Source organism: Aquila chrysaetos, chromosome 4 (assembly GCF_900496995.4).
Source record: "Aquila chrysaetos chrysaetos chromosome 4, bAquChr1.4, whole genome shotgun sequence".
NCBI classification, from domain to species: domain Eukaryota; kingdom Metazoa; phylum Chordata; class Aves; order Accipitriformes; family Accipitridae; genus Aquila; species Aquila chrysaetos.
In genome coordinates, this window is record NC_044007.1 from 17333535 (window position 1) to 17353344 (window position 19810).

General features: G+C 45.9%; 1 protein-coding gene and 1 long non-coding RNA gene across 6 annotated transcripts in view; one reads left to right on the forward strand and one right to left on the reverse strand.

Moving 5' to 3' along the window:
• Positions 1–4960: 4960 nt before the first annotated feature.
• Positions 4961–13314, reverse strand: LOC115340857. Of its 2 annotated transcripts, none has more exons than XR_003923228.1 (3): positions 13210–13314; positions 11864–12012; positions 4961–7355 (listed from the first exon to the last, which is right to left on the reverse strand). It is a non-coding gene; the product is annotated as an uncharacterized LOC115340857 (long non-coding RNA). The 2 variants fall into 2 exon arrangements; XR_003923229.1 differs by lacking the exon at positions 13210–13314 and adding an exon at positions 12151–12377.
• Positions 13315–14211: 897 nt separating this feature from the next.
• CSMD3 (CUB and Sushi multiple domains 3) overlaps positions 14212–19810 on the forward strand; it is a 756594-nt gene continuing 750995 nt past the window's right edge. For all 4 annotated transcript variants that reach the window (XM_030011520.2, XM_030011521.2, XM_030011522.2 and 1 more), the window contains exon 1: positions 14212–14563. In XM_030011520.2, the coding sequence (XP_029867380.1) occupies positions 14386–14563 (178 nt within the window). In that variant the 5' untranslated portion in view covers positions 14212–14385. The remainder of the gene's footprint in view (positions 14564–19810) is intronic.

Consider the following 19810-nt stretch of genomic DNA (forward strand, 5'->3'; position numbering starts at 1 on the left):
GGTGAGGGCCCCACTGTCCAGGAACTTAGGTAGACTTAGGGCTTGTGCTAATATATGAGGGATATGTGACTGTGTGGGTGCAAGACCAGTGTGAGATGAGTGTGCAAGTGCATACATCTGTTTACTAGTGAACATCAAGCTGCACTAAGTGGCGAGTAGGAGACCTGCATGATGGGTAAGGGGCCCAGGGTCCAGTCATGGGTGTTAGATGGACTGAAAGGCCACATTGATATTAAAGGGATCTGTGATTGTGTGTTTGTTTGTGAATCTACAGAGTCAGGGTATGTGTGTTTTCACTTCAGTCCTGATCAGCCAGAGAGGAGGAGCAGGACTGGGCTGCTTTATGTGAGTGCTGTTGGTGTTCATGGGGCTGCTGCTAAAGACAGTGCCCTGTCTATAGTAGTCTGTGTTGCCAGCCATGTTACAGTTGTGTGTGTGCGTGTGTGTGTGTGCGCCTCAGGCTCAGCCTCACTACCTGCCAAACCTGCAAGCAGGAACAGCAGCAGCAGCATGCATGGGAGTGGGATGGAGAGACGCCCTGGGTTCCCAGGTGGCACCTGGCTGGGCTTCAGCAACTGCAAAGAAGAAACCCTGGTCCTGGAATCCACAGGCTTCAGCAACTCCTAACTTCCTCAACATTTTCCCTTTTACTACCTCTGAATTAGATATGTTAGTTTTGATTTGATTTGCTTTGAACAGCTTTTACACATATCCATTAAAAATACAAAACAACATTATTTTCAGCTGTTTGACTCATATCTTTTTCACAGGAACACAGCATCTGATGTACAAGATCAGAGACCCATTTAATCTAATTTTCAAACACTTTGTGCAATGCTAGGTGTTTCTGTGAGATGCTATGAAAGCTGTCATGTTGAATGGTTCTGTTAACAAAATCCTCATTTTAGAAATTATTAAATTATGGATCTAGGATTCTCTAAGGACTGGTGAGAATAGAGAACTTAGCATTAAGCATGGGACAAGAAGAGTGTCCTTCTGAGTAAGCCACAAGTTGAACAGCTGCTCTTTCCATGAATGTTGCCAGCAAAAAAGAGAGTTTCCAAGTCCTTACTGACAGCATGGGGGAAAGGTGATATCAGCAATAAGGAGTCCGCTAGTCTGGATGAGAAAGCAAGAGAAGGGGACACCCTTAGACCTGAAAGGATCCCGAGATGGCAGCAATATCTGCAGAACATGAGGTGGCTGAAGAGACAAAACATAGTGCTCCTTCTCCGATGGTCAGTGTTTTAACATTCAATTTTTAGGCTATTGCAATTGAACATGTATGTGTCTATATATATATGCACATATATTATAGATATATACATATCTATCAGTTAATTAAGAGATTGCTGTGATATAGTGTTTAGAAGACTGACAAATCAGGCCGGTTTTAAGCTTTAAAACCAAACCATACTAAATTTATTCATTAACAACACATTTTGTGCTAATAATTAGTTCTTGCATGTTACTGATCATCATTACTACATACACAAAATTGTCAGTAACACTAATATACTACATTAGTTATGAGTATACAACACCCTGGAGCTCATGATGACACCATTGGCTACGGTCCTTGGTGGTTCTCAGTTGCTGAGGTTAAGGTGATGAAGCTCAAGAGATTTTGATGAGAGAATTTAGAACTGAAGGGGGTTTGTTTTCTTTCTTCTCCACATTTCTACCGTGTTTGATGTTTTTATACTATTTGGTCCTCCCAAGGGGAAGCAGGGGTCTCATCTGCTCCCAATACTGCTTATATTGCTTTTTTTTCTTGTCTTGTAAGTCAAGCTCCTTGTGTATTCCCCAAATTGCCCTGCATGCAACTACACACACCTTTATCCCTTTGATGATCACATTCTTCACATACTTTGTGAAGTGCTTATGCATTGTGTCTAGTTCTGCCATCAGAGCATTACAAAATGCATAACTACTGATGATGGTACCTTATTTTAGTACCCTTATATTCGGGTTCAAGGCAAGTTAATACTGATTAGGGCACTTGTAGTTTCTAGTTGACACAGGCCTCTGCTTTGGCTACAAGGTATATGGTACCAAGAGAAGTTATTTAAGCCCTAAATTCAAAGTCTTAGCTCCAGGCAAAATGCACAAAGATATTTGGGCATTCAGTAATCAGATGAACAACAGCCAGCCCTCCACGTACAAGGTTTCCTGAATTAGCAAATAAAGAATGACGAAGAAATGTGTCAGGAGTTTACACACCTGATTCTCAGCTAAAGGGAAGTTATTTTATTATATGAAGATTATCAGCCTAGAATTCTCTCCTGGACCTTGGTTCTTAAATAATCTCTTTAAGAAACACAGCTGAGTCATTTATTCCAAAGGATGCCTGGAAGGAATCGTGCTTAGTAAAAATCTCAGGAGCAGACAGATTGCCAGGATTTGACAGTCAGACTGGATGCTCAGTATAGGAGACATACTACCTGGAAAGTATGGACACTGATCAAAGCAGAAAAACATGCTTCATCCCCTTGAGAAAATAAGCATTCAAAGATTAATACATTCTCTTAGGAGAACAGAAACATGTGTCTAGTCCTAGTAAGTATGACACAACCACCTTACCAAACAGCCATTACAGAAAGTAAGATTCAGCAAGTTCCAACTTCTTTGTTGTTTTCAGAAATATTTCCTCATTTCTAATACTTTTTCCACTCTGTATTCACCCTGTTTCCCTTAAATTCTATATGCAATGATGTGAGAAGAGATGGATGTAAGGGCCATTATAAACTGTTAATGTGAAATGGCATCATTTTACTTATGTCAGTTAAACAGTATCTATACACAGCAGCTGAGGAAAATTTTAAAAAGGTGTATTTTCCTCTACATGTAATAAATTTTGATAATATTTTCATGTTAAACAAATATTTAGAATAGAGAAGTATGGAACAGAACAGACCAGTTCAGCTGGAAGGGACCTACGATGATCAGCTAGTCCAACTACCTGACCAATTCAAGGCTAACCAAAAGTTAAAGCATATGGTTAAATGTATTGTCCAAATGCTTCTTAAACACTGACAGGCATGGTGCGTCGATCACCTCTCTAGGAAGCCTGTTCCAGTGTTTGACCACCCTCTCTGTAAAGAAATACTTCCTAATACCAAGTCTGAACCTCCCCCGATGCAGCTTTGAACCATTCCCACACATCCTGTCACTGGATACCAGGGAGAAGAGATCAGCACCTCCCTCTCCACTTCCCCTCCTCAGGAAGCTGTAGAGAGCAATAAGGTCGCTCCTCAGTCTCCTCCTCTCCAAACTAGACAAACCCAGTGTCCTCAGCCACTCCTCACAGGACATTCCTTCCAGCCCCTTCACCAGCCGTGTTGCCCTCATCTGGACGCATTTAAGGACCTTCACATCATTCTTAAATTGTGGGGCCCAGAAGTGCACAAGCTACTCGAGGTGAGGCTGTACCAACACTGTATACAGCGGAATAATTGCCTCTTTTGACCGGCTGGTCGTGCTGTTTGATGCACTCCAGGATGTGGTTTGCCCTCTTGGCTGCCAGGGCACACTGCTGACTCATACTGAGCCTGCTGTTGACCAGCACCCCCAGATCCTTTTCTGCAGGGCTGCTCTCCAGCCACTCCTCTCCCAATTTATACTTGTGCCTGGCGTTACTCTGTCCCAAGTGCAGAATCCGGCATTTCGACTTGATAAATTTCATCCTGTTAATCATAGCTTAAAGGTCCAATCTGTCTAGATCCCTATGCAGGGCCTTTTGTCCCTTGAATGAGTCACCGGTACCTCCCAGTTTAGTATCATCAGCAAACTTCCTAAGGGTGTATTCAACTTCTGCATCCAGATCACTGATAAAAATATTGAACAGAACTGGCCCTAGAATTGAACCCTAAAGAACGCTGCTGGTGACTGGTCACCAGCCAGGTGTAACCCCATTCACTACAACCCTTTGAGCCCTGCCGTTCAGCCAGTTCTTCACACAGCGCACCGTGAACCTGCTCATCCTGCAGTTACACAACTTGTCCAGAAGAATGCTGTGAAGGACAGTATTAAAAGCCTTACTAAAATCCAGAAAAACTGCATCCACCGCCTTCCCTTCATCCACTAGGTGGGTGACCTTATCATAGAAAGATATTAAATTAGTTAGACAGGACTTTCCCTTCATGAACCGAAGTTGGCTCTGCCTGATGATTACATTGTTCTTGAAATACCTTTCAATAGCACCCAGTATAATCTTCTCCATAATTTTTCCAGGAGCTGAGGTTAGCCTAACAGGTCTGTAGTCCCCCAGGTCTTCCCTCACACCCATTTTGTAGACTGGAATAACACTGACTAGCTTCCAGTCAGCAGGGACCTCCCCAGACTCCCAAGACCTTTGGCAGGTAATTGAGAGGGGTCCTGCTGTAATACCCACTAGCGCCTTCAGTACTCTGGGATAAATCCCAACAGGCCCCACGGACTTACAGACATTCAACTGATACAACTAGTCCCTTACAATTTCAGTGTCCACCAATGGAAAGTCACTGTTCCCACAGTCGTGGTCCTCCAACTCGGAGAACTGGGCAGCCCAAGATCTATCAGTATTATTAAAGACTGAGGCAAAGAAAAAAAACATTGAATGCCTCCACCTTTTCTTCATCCCTATTTGTCAGGTAACCCTCAAGTATTGATCCAACATTTTCCTTACACCTCCTTTTGCTATTAGCATACTTTAAAAAGCCTTTCTTCTTGTCTGACACAATACTGGCCAGTTTCAACTCTAACTGAGCTTTGGCCTTTCATGTTTTCTCCCTGCATATGTGAACAACAGCTCTGTAATCTTCCTGTGAAGCCTGACCTTGCTTCCAGACATCATACAATTTCTTTTTCCTCTTGAGGTCCAAGAGGAGTTCCCTGTTCAGCCAAGCTGGTCTTCTACCCCACCTGCTTGATTATACTATGCATTAATTATAGTGAAAAATTATACAGAGTTCATATAGTATATATTGTATTTTGCTCTTTATTTTCCATCTTAGTCTAGACATATTCCAACATTTTACTGTGATGAAATCAAATGAATTATTTTGAGTAGCTTTTCAAATATTTGACATTATTTCCAATGTTTTCTTGAAATAACTCTGAAATATCTACAATTAAATTGAACTTGCTCCATTTAATGATTGTAGAGCTACTAAAGATTCTTTTACACTCACCCAAGTTCATTGTCAATTTTTCAACATATTCAATATTCAAGGATCTCATTATTTTCTTTACTTGTAGCCCTTCAATGTTTCTAGTGCAAATCTTATTTCTCATTTAGTATAAAATATTTTGATGCCACTTATTGTATCTCTAAAATACTTTTGCCAGAGGCTATTAGGATTTTAGACAAGAAACTGCTTGCTTATAAATGAAACAATTTTCTTAAAAAGACAAATAGACTGAGATGCATACAGTCATACATTCAGTAAGACAATACACTACAGTCCATTTTTCTTTGTTTCTATAATAATGACAAACACATATATGGATAGACACTATGTCTGAAATAAAAAATGCAACTGATTACTGTTTCAGAAAGGTAGCTAACACCTTCATAGGAAACTGGAATTCCTAAGGCAATAAAAATACATCAGAGGAAAAAAATCACAGGAACTTGATGACAGAAATTGTTTATATGTGATAAATTGGCACAGTATGCAAAATAAAAAATTAGTGCCTCTGGATAGTAATACTGTATGTTCTATTTATTGAAGTACTTAATTCTTAATAACTGAAATTGGAGGCCTTAAAACAATAGTTCATTTAGTCCATTCATGCCAATGGGTAATGTTATACATTCTATATTTTCATGTAAAAAACAATAATCACAGAACAGTTTAGAATCAGAAGTAGTGTACATACCATGCCAACAAATTTTGCTACCCATCAAAACAATAAATAGGTAAGCAGCAGAACATTCAAGAGCATCAAACTAAGCAAACTATAGATGCATAGTGCTGAAAAATGTAGCCCACCATCTGAAATGCAGACAAGGTACCGACCAGCAAATTGTCAACAGGTGACTACTCCCCTTTATCTTCTTATCTCTCCATTTTTGCACATTTGTTCCTCCCAAAACCACCCTGATCTCTTCATTTCCCCACCTTTGGTTCCTCCCCTAAACATCCCATAATAAGTCTCACACAATCCCAGCATGCTCTTTCCCTGCATCCCATAATGAGCACTGTCCCCCAGGGCAGGGACCCCCCAGTCTGTGTGGTGCCCCGGAGAACACCCCCCCCAGGGACTCATGGTGCTGGGTCTCACCTGGCCTCTGGGGCTGATGCTCTCCTGGGACAGCCCTGGGGAGGTCGGGGCAGGGGCTCATGTCTCTGTGCTCTTCTGGGAGGGGGGGGTGGGGTGAGCTTTTTATCACATACCCTGATCCAGGTCAGCCCAGATCTGCATTTCAAGCTGCACAAAAAATTACAGCAACACCACATCACCACTCATTACTTTTAGTTCATCATTCTCCAAGTGATACGCAATGCCCATACAGAAAAAGAAGCAAGCAACAGAGCTGGTTGTGAAATGCTATTCAAAATCAGCACCGATATATTCTTTGCTGTAATACTGCACTGGGCTAAACAGGGGAAGGGATTCAAACATTATAAATCATTTGAGAGTGGAGTACAGAGCGAAATAGATAGCAAAAGGGTCTAGCTATGTTCATGCATACCAAATATCTAGCTGAAACAAAATAGCCTGAAACTAGTCCAATAATCTCTTCCACCCACTTTCTTTAACCACCCCCAGCTTCCGATCAATGTCTAACATTAAATAATGCAAACAAAAGTCTGAAATATTTTACTAGGCTACCTTGAACACTCTGAGACAAATTAATAATGCAGTCAAAATTAAATCTCAGCTGTGATATTTGTGTTCATCAGATATATTTAAGTTCCATTTTTGCCTGTCTTTTCTTCAACATTAAACACTCGCCACCAAAATTTCCTAACCTACCTGTGCTTTTATAACCTCAGCATAGGGCATCTGAAAGCCATCAGTATACTTTAGTTGCATATCCAGAAATACGTCTCTAAACCAGGTTATCAACTCTGTCTGCAATGTCAACAGTCTCTAAACTCTTACATGTTTATTAAAGAATATACGGCAGGCAGATAGAACGCCAGTCTTCTTTCTAGGTATAAACTACTTATAAATGTTCATTATATAATTTTCAATCTGAAATTAGAGTCAAGGTTACCAATATTTTACAGGCTTAGTTTTTCTACAGCTCCATGCACAGAATTCCTGTTCAAGCCAAGGAGAATCCTTCATGCAGAATAACAGCAAAGCAGAGGCCTTCTAGATTTGTTCTCCTGCAGACGCCGGAGGATTTATATATGTAACTTCTGTAAGTATCATCAAGAATAATTAATTATTAATTTTATATCTACAGTGCTTATCTTCCCTAACATTCCAAGAACCACACAAAGACATTAAAAACATTAAACATTAAACAATGCAGCAGATAATACAGATAAAAAACAGTCACATAAATAATTAAAACAGAATCTGAGATGCAGTAGAAACCTTTTTTCTATGAAGTATTCTTTTCACCCCCTGGCTAACAAATAGAAGTTTACTAAGAAAATCTACACTCACCAGTAAGAATGCATTTCAGATTTGCTCAATGAAGAATGATAGTACATACATTGCATCTGATTACCACTGAATGACAGTTAAATAACTGACATGTTTAATATACCTTTACTATGTCTCAATCTAATGCAAACAGGAAAGGGGAATTTGGAAGGATGTTTTAATCTCCCCCCACCAGCTCACCCACTTTCCTACCTACACAATCCACTAAAAAAACGAAATCTTTTTTCTTCCTATTTCAGCACCTCACCACCCTTTCCTGGTTTCTTTTCCTTTACGTACAGCAGTAGTACTATTATGACAGAAGGATAATATTTGATGCAATTCTGGACAATTCTCTTTTGTTTTTTACTTCAGTGATAAAGCATAGCAATTTCCTACCATGTTTTTTTCCCCCCAATATTTACCTCTTCTTTTCTTTTGTTCTACTGACACTACATGCAGCCGTTCCCTGTTATGGAATTTCCCTTTTTTATGTCCATGGTATCCAGAACTCCAGGTGATAATCTGTCTTTAAGTATATATTAAATAATTGTATTTGGTGCAAGGATCACACTAAATATCTTTTCTAAACTTTTGCTATTCAAGCATCCCTTTGGCAAGCTTTCACTGCGCAATGTTGTACTGTATCACATTCATGAGCTTGTTGGGAGCTACTTACGTATCTCAACAAAGCAGTGCGTTGAGCAGAATAAACAATGACGTCTTTGGTCATGGATCAAAGGTCCTAAACTGCCAGATCTAAGGGGTAATACAGCTAGTGTTCAAATAGCAATTTGAACATATGCCACTCAATTACTAAGGACAGGGGAATCAAGATATAAATTCTGCCCAAGCTGACAGCGTAACACATCTTAGTGAGCCTGGCCTCACTGCACATACCATGTAAAAAGTCATTCTGTCTGTGTAAAGAAGTCAGACACTTCTGATTTTCACACACGCTATAGGATTTCCAAATCATCAAACTCAAACTCTGCTGACCGGAGATGGGAGAACATTACAGTGGTGACAGCTTTTGCTGAGAATGTCAGTTGGCTAAATCCCAGACAAACACAACTACACACCAAGATCATCTTGACTGATCATGACTGATACAACAACAATAAATTTAGTCACTAAGATACGCAAAATCTGGTAGCAGTAGACCAAAACTAATTCCTTGAATTCCACTTGAAAACTAAGTGTTATATAGTACAATATCTAAATCAGGAGAAGCTGCATAAAATAGAATTGCATTCTCTTTGTTGTCTCCAAACAGATTTCAGATGTGGCCTCTAGCACATGCAAGGAACATTTAATAGGGAGATTAAAAAATCACAACTAACTGTGATTATGAAACATATGATCTCTGTCTCCCTGTGAACAGTGTATCTGAAAGAAATATTCCTTTTTTCCTTTGTTCAGGAGTGTAAGTTGTAAGTGGGTACTCTTGAATATTGCTATCTGGTTTTCTTGAACAGAGGTATTTTGTGCTAGAGGCAGCTTAGAACCTGATTTATGAAAACTCAAGTTAAAAAGTAGTCAAGAGGAGGTAGGTATTATAGCACCTTTCCCTCCAGCTATTTCCATCACTAGATTTGCTTTACTGCATCTTTGTTTGGGTTGTATTATACTTGATCTTCATACTACGGCTGTATCCTGTACTGTGAATATTAAGCAGTAACATCAGCACACGGTAGCACCCCAACAGTTGTGGAATGACCCCTACCTCACTCTTTCCCATCCAAACTTCATTATCTGTTTCACACGAGTAAAACTGTTCTACTCTGAGTAAACAGAGGTAAGGAGTGAAATGCCACCTCCCTGGGGATGGGACAATGGTGTCCTCCCCTTTGTGACCTCCCCTGAAGGATTCCAACACATGTTGAAAAGCGTAAGTGAGAAAATGGAAGTTTGGGAGTACATTTGTAACATTCTCCTACTGTTTTCAAGGTAAGAGAAGAATGTTAGGGCGCACCAATGGATGAGCAGACAGTTCAGGATCCTAGTTAGGTCTGACAATCATATTTGGGTTTATAACCAGATGGACTAAGTTACAGGAATTCAGAAAATTCCACATTCTGCATTAGGTCACGATGTTCAAAAGAATTGTGTAATATGAGTGAATGAGATTTGTATCCTAAGTCAAATACACATTTTTAAATATCACTGCCTATATGCTTTACACATGCCTACATATGCTGTCTGTGCTTGCAAGCATCATGTATCGTATTAGTCACACTGTTATTTGTCATGGAAGACCCCACTGCATTTTTTAAAGCAAAGCAATCAGTCTATCTACAATTAGAGTGAAGTTACCCCGGGGGCGAAACGTAGGAGTTATTTAAATACAGCTACCTTACACAAAAGTATATGACAGCAAATGAGGAATAAAAAATGCAGTTGAAAATGTAGGAGGAATTTGTAATGTAATTATCAAAACTTAAATTTGATCTGCCTTGGCAAAGTGAACAGGGAACTGTGAAGGGGATAAATGCGAATACCAATAGTAATACATTATTCCATAGAACTATTTTGGTGTATTTATCTCTTGGAGCTTCTGAGGCAAGAGTGCCTGCTTACAGATACTGTAACTAAGGTATCACAGCGTAGTTTACCTTATGAAGCATCCAACAATAATAGCTCAAAGGAGCACCATCACTGTCAGGTCTCCGATACAGGTTTTCCACTACCAATGCTGATATTCATGGGCCTGACAGGTCAGACATTTAAGTACCTGCCCATTTCTGATTTCAGCACATTTTAAAATTCTTGGGAGTATTTAATCATAGTGATTGACTTAATGGTCCTTGCCAAGTCACTTTCATCCTTGACTGGTACCCAAATGATCAATAAGCTTGACCATGCCAAAAGAGGAGAAAAAGAGAGAAAGAAGAGAGAGGAGAAAGAGAAAAAAGAGGGCAAGAAAGAGAAAGAATGAGGGAGAGAAAGGGGGAGAGAGAAAACACAAAGGGAGGAAGAAAAACAGTGAGAAAGCACAAGAAGGAAAGAGAGAAAGAAGGGAAGAAGGGGAAGAGAGAAAGAAGGGAAGGAGGTAAAGATTTTTTCTCCCTCCCCTTCTTTTCTTTCTTCTCTCCTCTTTTCCTTCTCTTCTCTCCTTCTTTTCTTTCTTTCTTTCTCTCTTTCCTCCTCTTCGTCTTCCCCTCTCGAATATGAACATACAGCTATCTACAGCTTGAACCCAGAATCACTCAAAAGGTTATGGGATGCTAGTGTTTAACAACAGAACAACCACAATAAAAATGCAACATCACAATGTTTGAGGGTTGGGGTGGGGGGTGTTCTATAAATAAATTAAAATCAATCCCTAGCATTAATTCTATCAAATGTGCCTAAAATTTGCCCTAGTAGCTGAAGTACTTTTTTTAAAATGCATCTACATTACTCGGAAATCTAAGGGTCTTTGAAAATTAGTAGGAATTTGGCCACAAAAATTACTTGGGCATCCCATTTTTAACTGTAAGCATTTATTCGTTCATGTTTAACATCTAACTGATGAGCCAAAATTTCATTTTCAGAAGTATTACAGATAACTCACAGCGTAAATCTTACTGGATGTCAGACAGACATGACTTCTAACAGCACTAAAATAAACCTCCTACACAAGTTAGGTATTGAAGTACTGAGCAATGCAATACATGAATTAGAAATAATAATAAAAAATCTAGGTCTTCAATATCTATTTCTTCTGCCCTATAACTGATAAAGTATTTACTCCAATGAGATTTGAATTCCAGAGCTGGAAAGTGTTCTTGGGGGAATAAGGGCAGAACTGTATCCCAAGCACATAAAAAAGCTGAATACTAAAAATGAGGCCATTCGTGCTATTCTGAAAAGTACAAGTATCCCTTCAGTTTTGAATCGCTCTTGAAAAAGGGATTCCTGTTACATGTACGCATACATGTATAAATGTAAATACATATATACAGTTAAGAGAGATATATTGGAATTCTTTTAATGACTACAGTAGGCAGGTTCTGAACAGAGTGATTTTTCACCCATCCCACATTACCTAAAACAGGGACCACTGAAATTTTGTCAGAAAGTTGATCCTAATGTGGCACTGCCCTTAACACCAGCACAGGGCTCGTGACACTTGTGAGATCACATTCCTGAGCCGCTGCAGAGGAAGCGAACAGACCTACCAAATTTCAATTACAACAGTCACACTCCAAGACTTATGTGTCTGCAAGAGAGGGCTGTAGACAGTACACGAGGCCGTGAAATATATACCTTTGCTTCTCCCCAGTAAACAAACCTGTATGGATCCGATGGGGCCGGTTAGTGTCAGCACTTGCAGCTAAAGATATTCTTTCCTCACGCCAGCTACACGCAGTCTTACAGCTACAGAGATGAGTTCAGCCAGCCATATGCAGGGCCACGCTCTGCTGAATCCTGTTGGCCTCACTAAAACAGGGCACAGTTGTAAGTGAAGGGGGAAGGCAGGCACACACTGCTCACCCCTACACCCGCATGGGAACAGACTCACGGCCATGCAAACTCCTCTTTTGCATTGTGCTTTGGGAGTAAAGGACGAATCATTACCTCTCCAGATTCCTTCAGCACTATCTTCCGTGATACTGTGGTACTACTGCATATATATGTATAATTTATATATACATAAATATACGTCCATACCAATTCCTGTATGCACCTACACATACATAGAAAGCCTCACATCACATCTCCAGCCCTGTTGAAAACAGTTCCTAACCAGTACACACCTTTCCACAAATGCACGCCAAGCACATACAAAAACCACGCACGCTGTTCAACATGGGGAAATGCAAAGCCCCCGTGCAGACACACACGCAAAGATCCACGCTTCGTGACTGCTTGCCAAAATTTGCCAGCTCACACACTCGTGTACATCAGCGCTTCACTTCAGATTATACTCGTGCACTCACACACGCACATGCGCGCACACGCACCATATGCACACCCATGTAAAAACAAACACATGCAAAACCTGTATGAATGAACACATACCCACAAATGTGCAAGACCGAAGCATGTGTAAACACAGAGGCACACACACTGATGTGTAAGAACACAGGCACATGCACATGTATGCACGCACACACAAAACACACGTACACACAGACTCACAGGAACAGATCCATGCACACTCTCACACACACACGCATGCACATACACACAGGACACGTGCGCACACACACATGCACTCGCATGCAGAGACTCACACAAGCACACAGATGCACACACGCAAACACACACACTCACATACACACAGAAATACACGTGCCCACGCTCACGCACACAATCACACACGTGCACCCGCACTCAACTCTCGACAGCACGTGCGTGTGCACAAACACACCCGCACAGACACACACGCACCCAAACACACGCTCAGCCGCGCAAAAAACGCGCGACGCACGCACTAACCCCAGCGGGCCCTCCCAGACGCGCTCGCACCGTAGGGACGGTTCCACGCGCGCACACCCCCGAACACGCGCACACCCCCTCACGCACGAGAGCGCACCAGCCCACACGGACACCTGGAACACCTCCCCCGCACACCCACCCACGCGCGCAGCCCCGCACCGCAGGCGCCGCTTGCCCGCCCCGCCCGCGCACTACCCTCAGCGGAGGGAACGGCCGCCCCGCGCCCCTTGGCGGTAGACCCGCCGCGGGGGGGGAGCCGAAAGCGCGGGTCCCGAGCCCCGCGAGGCGCGGTCGGTGCCGGTTCCCGCCTCCCCGGCCGGCAGCCGCCTTTCCCCGCTCAGCCGGGGCTCGCCCCGCCCCCCGCGGAGCGGCCACGGCGGCGCGGCGGCGCGGCCGCTAGGTGGCGCCAGCGCCCTTCCTGGCGGAGCCTGAGCCGCGGCCGCACCGCCCCCGCCCCCCCCGGCCCGGCCCGGTCCGCCGGGAGCTGCCGCCGCCCCGCCCGCCCGTCCTCCCGCTGCGCGGGGCTGCGCGGGGCTGCGCGGGGCCGCCTGCCCCCCCCGCCCGCCCGCCGCGGCAAAGAGCCCTCTCAGCTGCGGGCGCGGCTGCGGCCGCGCTCTTCGAGGAGCGGGGCTGTGCCCGCCGCGGCTGCCGCCCGTCGCCTCTCCGCGCCCGCGGAGACCGGCCTGTAATTAATGTCTCCGCGCAGAGCAATTAGCCTGCAAATCTCCTCGGAGACGCACATGCGGCCGTGCGAGCTGTGTGCCCGAAGGCGCGCGTGTGTGTGTGTGTGTGTGAGAGCGTGAGTGTGTGCCCGCGGTGACGACGGCAGCCCCCGAGCACCGCACGTGAATTCTTAATAACGAGGCACTGATTGTTTCGGCGAGCGGCGGCGGGATGGATGCGCCCCGCCGTGTTAGCTGCCCGAGGCTCCTCCGGGAGGCTGGGGAGACCGCGCCACTCTATCTACCGCTTCCCGAGCCGTTTTCCTAGGCAGAATTGATCCTCTTGGGGGAGCGGGGGGGCGGGGGGAGAATCTCAATTGCAAATACTGTTTGGAGTTTATTCGAGAGAGCGTCTGAGCTTTAAGATGCTCTTCCGTGGCTCCTGGTGGATGCTGTAAGGAGCCAGGATTGTGGTGGGTTTCGGCTGTGCAGGGAGTTGGGGTAGCGGGGGGGTGGGGGGAAGGAAAAGACACGATCGAGAGTAGCTGAGACTTTGTGCCCCCGTTGGAGAGATGGTTGAGTCCTCGTCAAGGTTGCTGTGGTATCCCAGAAACACCATTCACTCCGAGCTGTGACCGCGCACCATCAACAGCAACAACTCCGCTGCGCCCTGGCCAAGGAATAGGAATTAGGAGCTCTCGAGAGTAATATGAAAGGGATCTGCAGAGGGGAAATCCGTGCAAAGGAATCGAAATTAGCAGACTTTTGGGAAAGGGAATGTACTAAATGTGGCCGGCTGGACTTCATCCTGGTGAAGAAAATGGAGATTAAAAGTGGATTTACGTTTTGGAACCTCGTCTTTTTATTGATGGTTTCGTGTGTGAAAGGTAGGGTAGTATTTGAGGGGTATATTTTTAGGGGTGCGTTTGCTTTCGGTCAGGGCGTTGCAAGCTCTCGCCTTATACCAACGTGTATTTCAAAATATATTTCTCTCTTATTTTATATTTTTACCCTGGGTACTTTGCAATAGAAAGATATAAATGATCGCTAAAGCGGGGAGGAAAGAAGGAGTTGATTCAGAGCTCTCTTCGGAGATAGGAAATGTATTTGCTTGCCAGGCTTGGCGTTCAATGCAGTGACTGAGCTGGGGCTCAATAAATATTCTTGCAGTATGCTCAAACGGAGACGTGAGTTGGTTCATATAGCCTCTAACTAGTGTATATTCAAGCAAATCCCACCGGATGACTTTTCTAAGGTGATGATGATGGTAGTGTGTGTGGGGGGGGGTTACTTACATTTCTGGTTTTCGGTCGAGCCACGAGCTCTTTGCGGGAATGCCTGTATCGATGCACTTATTAGTTTAACCCGTTGCGTGGGGAAAGTTACGGAGGAGCCCAGCGTGTGCGTAGCCGTCTCACAGCCCGAAATGCGCTTCACGCTCAGCTGTTTGTATGCATGCAGGGCTCCCTGGCTGTCGAGAAGGTACGTTAGCAATTCAGCCTTGAAGGCATGGTCTGCCGCTGGGTGCAAAGATCGACACCTTTTCTCTTCCCTCCTTTGGTCCCTTTTCCCTGATGTATGGGGGGGGGGGGGGGGGGGGGGGGGAGGTGGGTTGGGGGGGGGGTTCTCTTTTTTTCGGAGCAGGGGCTATTTTGCTTTCTTCCTGCTTCTGTGTTCATGAAAGGAGAGCAAAAAGGAAGCCTCTAGTTAGCGGCATAAATATCTTCACTAAGTCTGTGCTTGCAGACAGTTAAGGGAAATGCTACATGCAGAGAAAAGAAGAAATATGTGGCTTGAATAATGTGCACCTTCAAAATTACACAGGCATCGCTAAACGGTGAAGTGCTGATCCCATCACGCGTGCCTTCAGTAAAAGGATCTATTCTGCAACTCCCCACAGTCGGCTGCCTACCCGAAATAATCTCCCCTTGTTTGTGGCCAGTGATTAATACCTGATTAATCACCCTTTTATCCCCCTCCTCATCATCATCCCTCCTCCCCGCCACACTCATACATTCCCAGAATATTTAGTAGACATTATCGATCCTCTCCGAGTTTTTAGACTTGGTTATCGCCTACAGAGCTTGCCTGCACGGGTGGGAAGGAGGTGTGTTGCGGGGGGGCGGGGGTGGAGGGGGGGGGCATTCAAAGGCGTGCCTTCCCAAACTGGCTCTGCCTTGGATGAAACAGTTTATTGTAGAGCTTTGCAGCTGCTTGTCCCCCCATTTGCATCGTGTGGAAAAGATAAGTCGTGTTTCACGGAGAGGGTGTCGAGGGCTTTTACCTCATCCCACGTTATCCCCTGGCGCGGGGGATGTAAGGGGAAGGGGCTTGCCGACGTTAACGCACGTTTTAATTACAGGCAGCCTCCCTCCGCTTGCATCTATTGAAGCGAGCTGCTCCCTCCGCTTTGCCCCGCTCTGGAGAAGGTCTGCGACCGAGACCGACCCGGGGCTTCGGGGAGCATTTCCTTCCCCTGGTTCAGCCCGCGGTCATTAGCGCATTCCCTGTGCCGGCTGCGATCGTTGGCAAGTCACGGGCTCGCTGCCTGCGAGGCACGCCGTGCCGCTCCGCGGCGCGCAGCGTGCGCGGAACGGAGGCGCCGGGGCTACCGGGTGGCTCCGGAGCTGCTGCCGAAGCAGCTGCTTTGTGAGCAGGAGTCGCGGGGCGGCAGCATCCTACAAAATTCAGGACTCGGGGCGGTTCTCCCCTCGTCGCGGTGGCCGCGGGAGCGGTGGAAGTTTCCACAGCACCTGTTGAGAAGCCGCCTCGCTTGCCCTTGGGGGTGGGGGGAGGAAAAAACGCTGGGTACTGAGGGCAAAGCTGGGGTGAAGCACCTAAAACGGCCCAAGAAAAAGAGAGAAAACAGGCTTTGCGAAACTGGCCCTTTCTCTTCCTGCCCACGTACAGTCCCAGGGACACGCTGCGAAGCTGGTTCGTCTCTATTGTCAGGGCCTGAGCTTCCCAGGTGCTGACCCTAGCAGTTTCCATAGACTTCCCTCCGACCGGGGGGTCCTCCCAGCAACTGCAAATCCGGCAGGTCGGATTTTACACCCTGGGTGCGGGCTCCCTTAGGCAGCCAAACTCCATAGAGCTGGCTTAGACTGAATGCAGCACTGCATCTATTCTGGGCGTTTATATTTAGTTCTCTCCCCACTCCGTGAATGAATACATTTTACCTTGATTTACATTCCCATTGTGTCAGCACATGCTTCAGCCCCCAGAAATCTTGGCAGAGGCAAACAATGAATGAATACCTACCCATTTAAAACATTCCAGATGTTGGGAGCAAGGTGACTCCCCAGATCCTGCATCTGTTCTACCATTGCCTGGCAAGGCCTTTTCACCACACCCCACCTCTGCAAGCTCTAGCCCATACACTTCCTTGCTTGATCACCTCTACTGAATAGTCCAGCACCACATTCTAACACCCAAACTGTTGCTGAGGTTCCTGTCATCCAGACCACTTCCACAGCTTTGCTTGATATCTGCCTCTCAGGCCCTTCCTGCCTTTGTCATCATCCTGTCACCATTTCTCCAGTCTCGATCCACAGCTATCCCAATGTTACAGGTGTCAAACTATCCCAGGGTGCTTATGGAGCCATGTTCATATCTGATTAATTATGCACTCCTCATATATATCCATATAGACAAAAAAATTCTCCACGTTTATCTATAAATTCGTGCCTCTCTGGAACCTTGCGGCAATACTTGGGAGGGGTTAGAAAAGGGAGAAGAAAGGAGAAAATGGGAGGAAGGAAATTATCAGAACTGCTAGGGAAGGTGTGATAGGAAGAGCTGGAGTACAGAGGAATTGTTTCTTCAATGAAGATCTAACTGCTTACGCAATATCTTATTATGCTGCGGATCAATCTCCAACAAAATCTTTCTTGGATAGACATGGAGGAAAATATCAAAGAAATGGCACCATTGAAAAGCGAGAGAAGGCACACAAGGCATTAAAACAAACAAACAACCAAACAAAAAACCCCGAACATTTAGAAAATACCAAGTAGGGTGATTCCCGGCCAGCTGCAGGGGATGATGGATCCTGTGCTCTTCCCTTTAGATGTGCAAGACACCTAGGAAAGCTCCTTCCCCTTCTCCCTCACCCCCACACCCCCACACACCCCTGGGAGAAATGAGAAGAACCATTTAGGCACGGGAAATACAAACCAAGCTTGGAGGAGCAGGGAGTGGAAACCTCCACCAGCCAACTCCCTTACAGAAAAAGGAGGAGAGGGGATTAAAAAAACCAAATAAAACAAAAAAAAAACCAAACCAAAAAAACCCACCAAACCCTAAAAATGAAGCAGCATCAGTGAGCTTTTCCTCCTGGGATTTAAGAGAGAAATCACTGATACCTGCACCCCTTCGGTTTGGCACGTCCCTTCACCAGAAAAATAAACAAATTAGAAAACGCTTGAGATCTGTTTGTGGAAGCAAGCCAGAGAGGAAATCAGGTGAAATGACCAGAGACCACAAGACTCCTCCATCTCTTCTGTTTAGCTGTTGCTCCAAGACAGAGAGCAGAGAGCACCAAGGTCTGCTCTTTTGTCTGCCTGGCTAAAACGAAGCTTTGCCTCTGCTGTTGTTCCTCTGTTCCCCTGTTGCAGTTGTGACAAGCGGAACAAGGGCAGCTTTCAAAATAAAAGGGAGACGAAGCAGTGAGATTTTAAACGGCTCGTTGACAGAAGAGATGAGAAAATGGAAAGGATTTCCATTTCCACTGATGGGTACCTGGCATGTGGAAATACTGAGCAGGGACAAAGCGTGCCCTGCTTCTTTCAGCCACCTCTGCAGTCTCCCTTCTCCCCCATTCCCACCTCAGCCCCGCTCCCTTCGGGCTCCGCCAGCCCCTCCCCACAGCTTCCTTCTCAGTCACTTGACTTGTGGGGTTACTGGCGTCTGGCTTTCCTCGGTGGGGCACGGGTGGTCGCAGCGAGGTGCTCGCTCTGTCCCCGAAGCAGAAACGGCTGGGCGAGTAGCAGTGGGTTCGGGTTTCCTCAGTTCCAGATGGTCGCTGCTGCTGCTGCATCTTTGTGTGCGTGTGCTTGTGCGTGTGTTTGTGTGTGTGTACGCACGCAGGGGTGCAGGGAGACACTGACTAGCGAAGGGACGACGTCGCCCTTCCTTTTCAACTCCTCCGCACACGCTCAGCTCCTCTACGGTGCCTCTTTCCCATCAGCTCCCGCAGACCATACGGGGCTCCTGTGCACAGCACCTAAGCGATTTTTCCCAAGCTACACAGTTCTGCGGGGCTGCAGGCAAAGTTACCCTCTCCCACCCCCGCCCTTCTCCTTCAGTTCAGGGCTAAACCAAGGCTCCGCTATGCCCCCCGCTTAGCGCACGGCTCCTCCTCCTCCTCTTCTGCAGCGTAGAACGAAGAAACACGCATCCCCTCGCAGCAACAGCAGCAGGGACCGCTTCTCCTTCCCCTGCCCGGTGGCCTTAGGGACCCGCAAAGGGCACAGAGGAACGTCGCCCGCAGTCTCCGCTTTTTCATTGCGAGAGGCAGCAGTCGCAAGGCGGAGCCGGCACGGAGCAGCGGCAGCCCGCCAGCAGGCTCCACCCGCGCCCGGCACCGGCGCCGGCGCCGGCGCCGGCAGCGGCACCGGCACCGACTCCGGCTCCGGCACCGGCACCGACTCCGGCTCCGGCACCGGCCTCAGCAGCCGCCCGAGGCCCCCGCACCTCCTGGGAGTCCTTCTTAATACACTCTTCCGTCGTTTGGCTTTGCTTGCTTTAGCTCGGTGACTCCTGCAAGTCTTTTGTTTGCAAGTCTGAGGCAGCACTAGGGTGGTTGGTTGGGGGTTTTTTTAAGATACAGAACTAGTCCCTCACTCCCTGAGCGCAATGAGCCCGTTCCTCGCGGGAGCGGGCTGGGGGCTCCAGGCAACCACACAGGCTGAAGAGGGACAGGTTGTATCTTCAACTCCCCTATCGACATCCCGACTTGTAAGCACCAGCCCACGAGACATAAAGAATTCCGTGGATGTGCTTTCAAATCCCTCCTATTCCAAAACTCCTGTGCAATAAACGTAGCAGAAACTGGTAGTCTACCTGTTTTTTTCCTTGGGGGTTTTTTTTTTGTGGGATTTTTTTGTTGTTTTTGAGGAACAAATCAAGTAGGA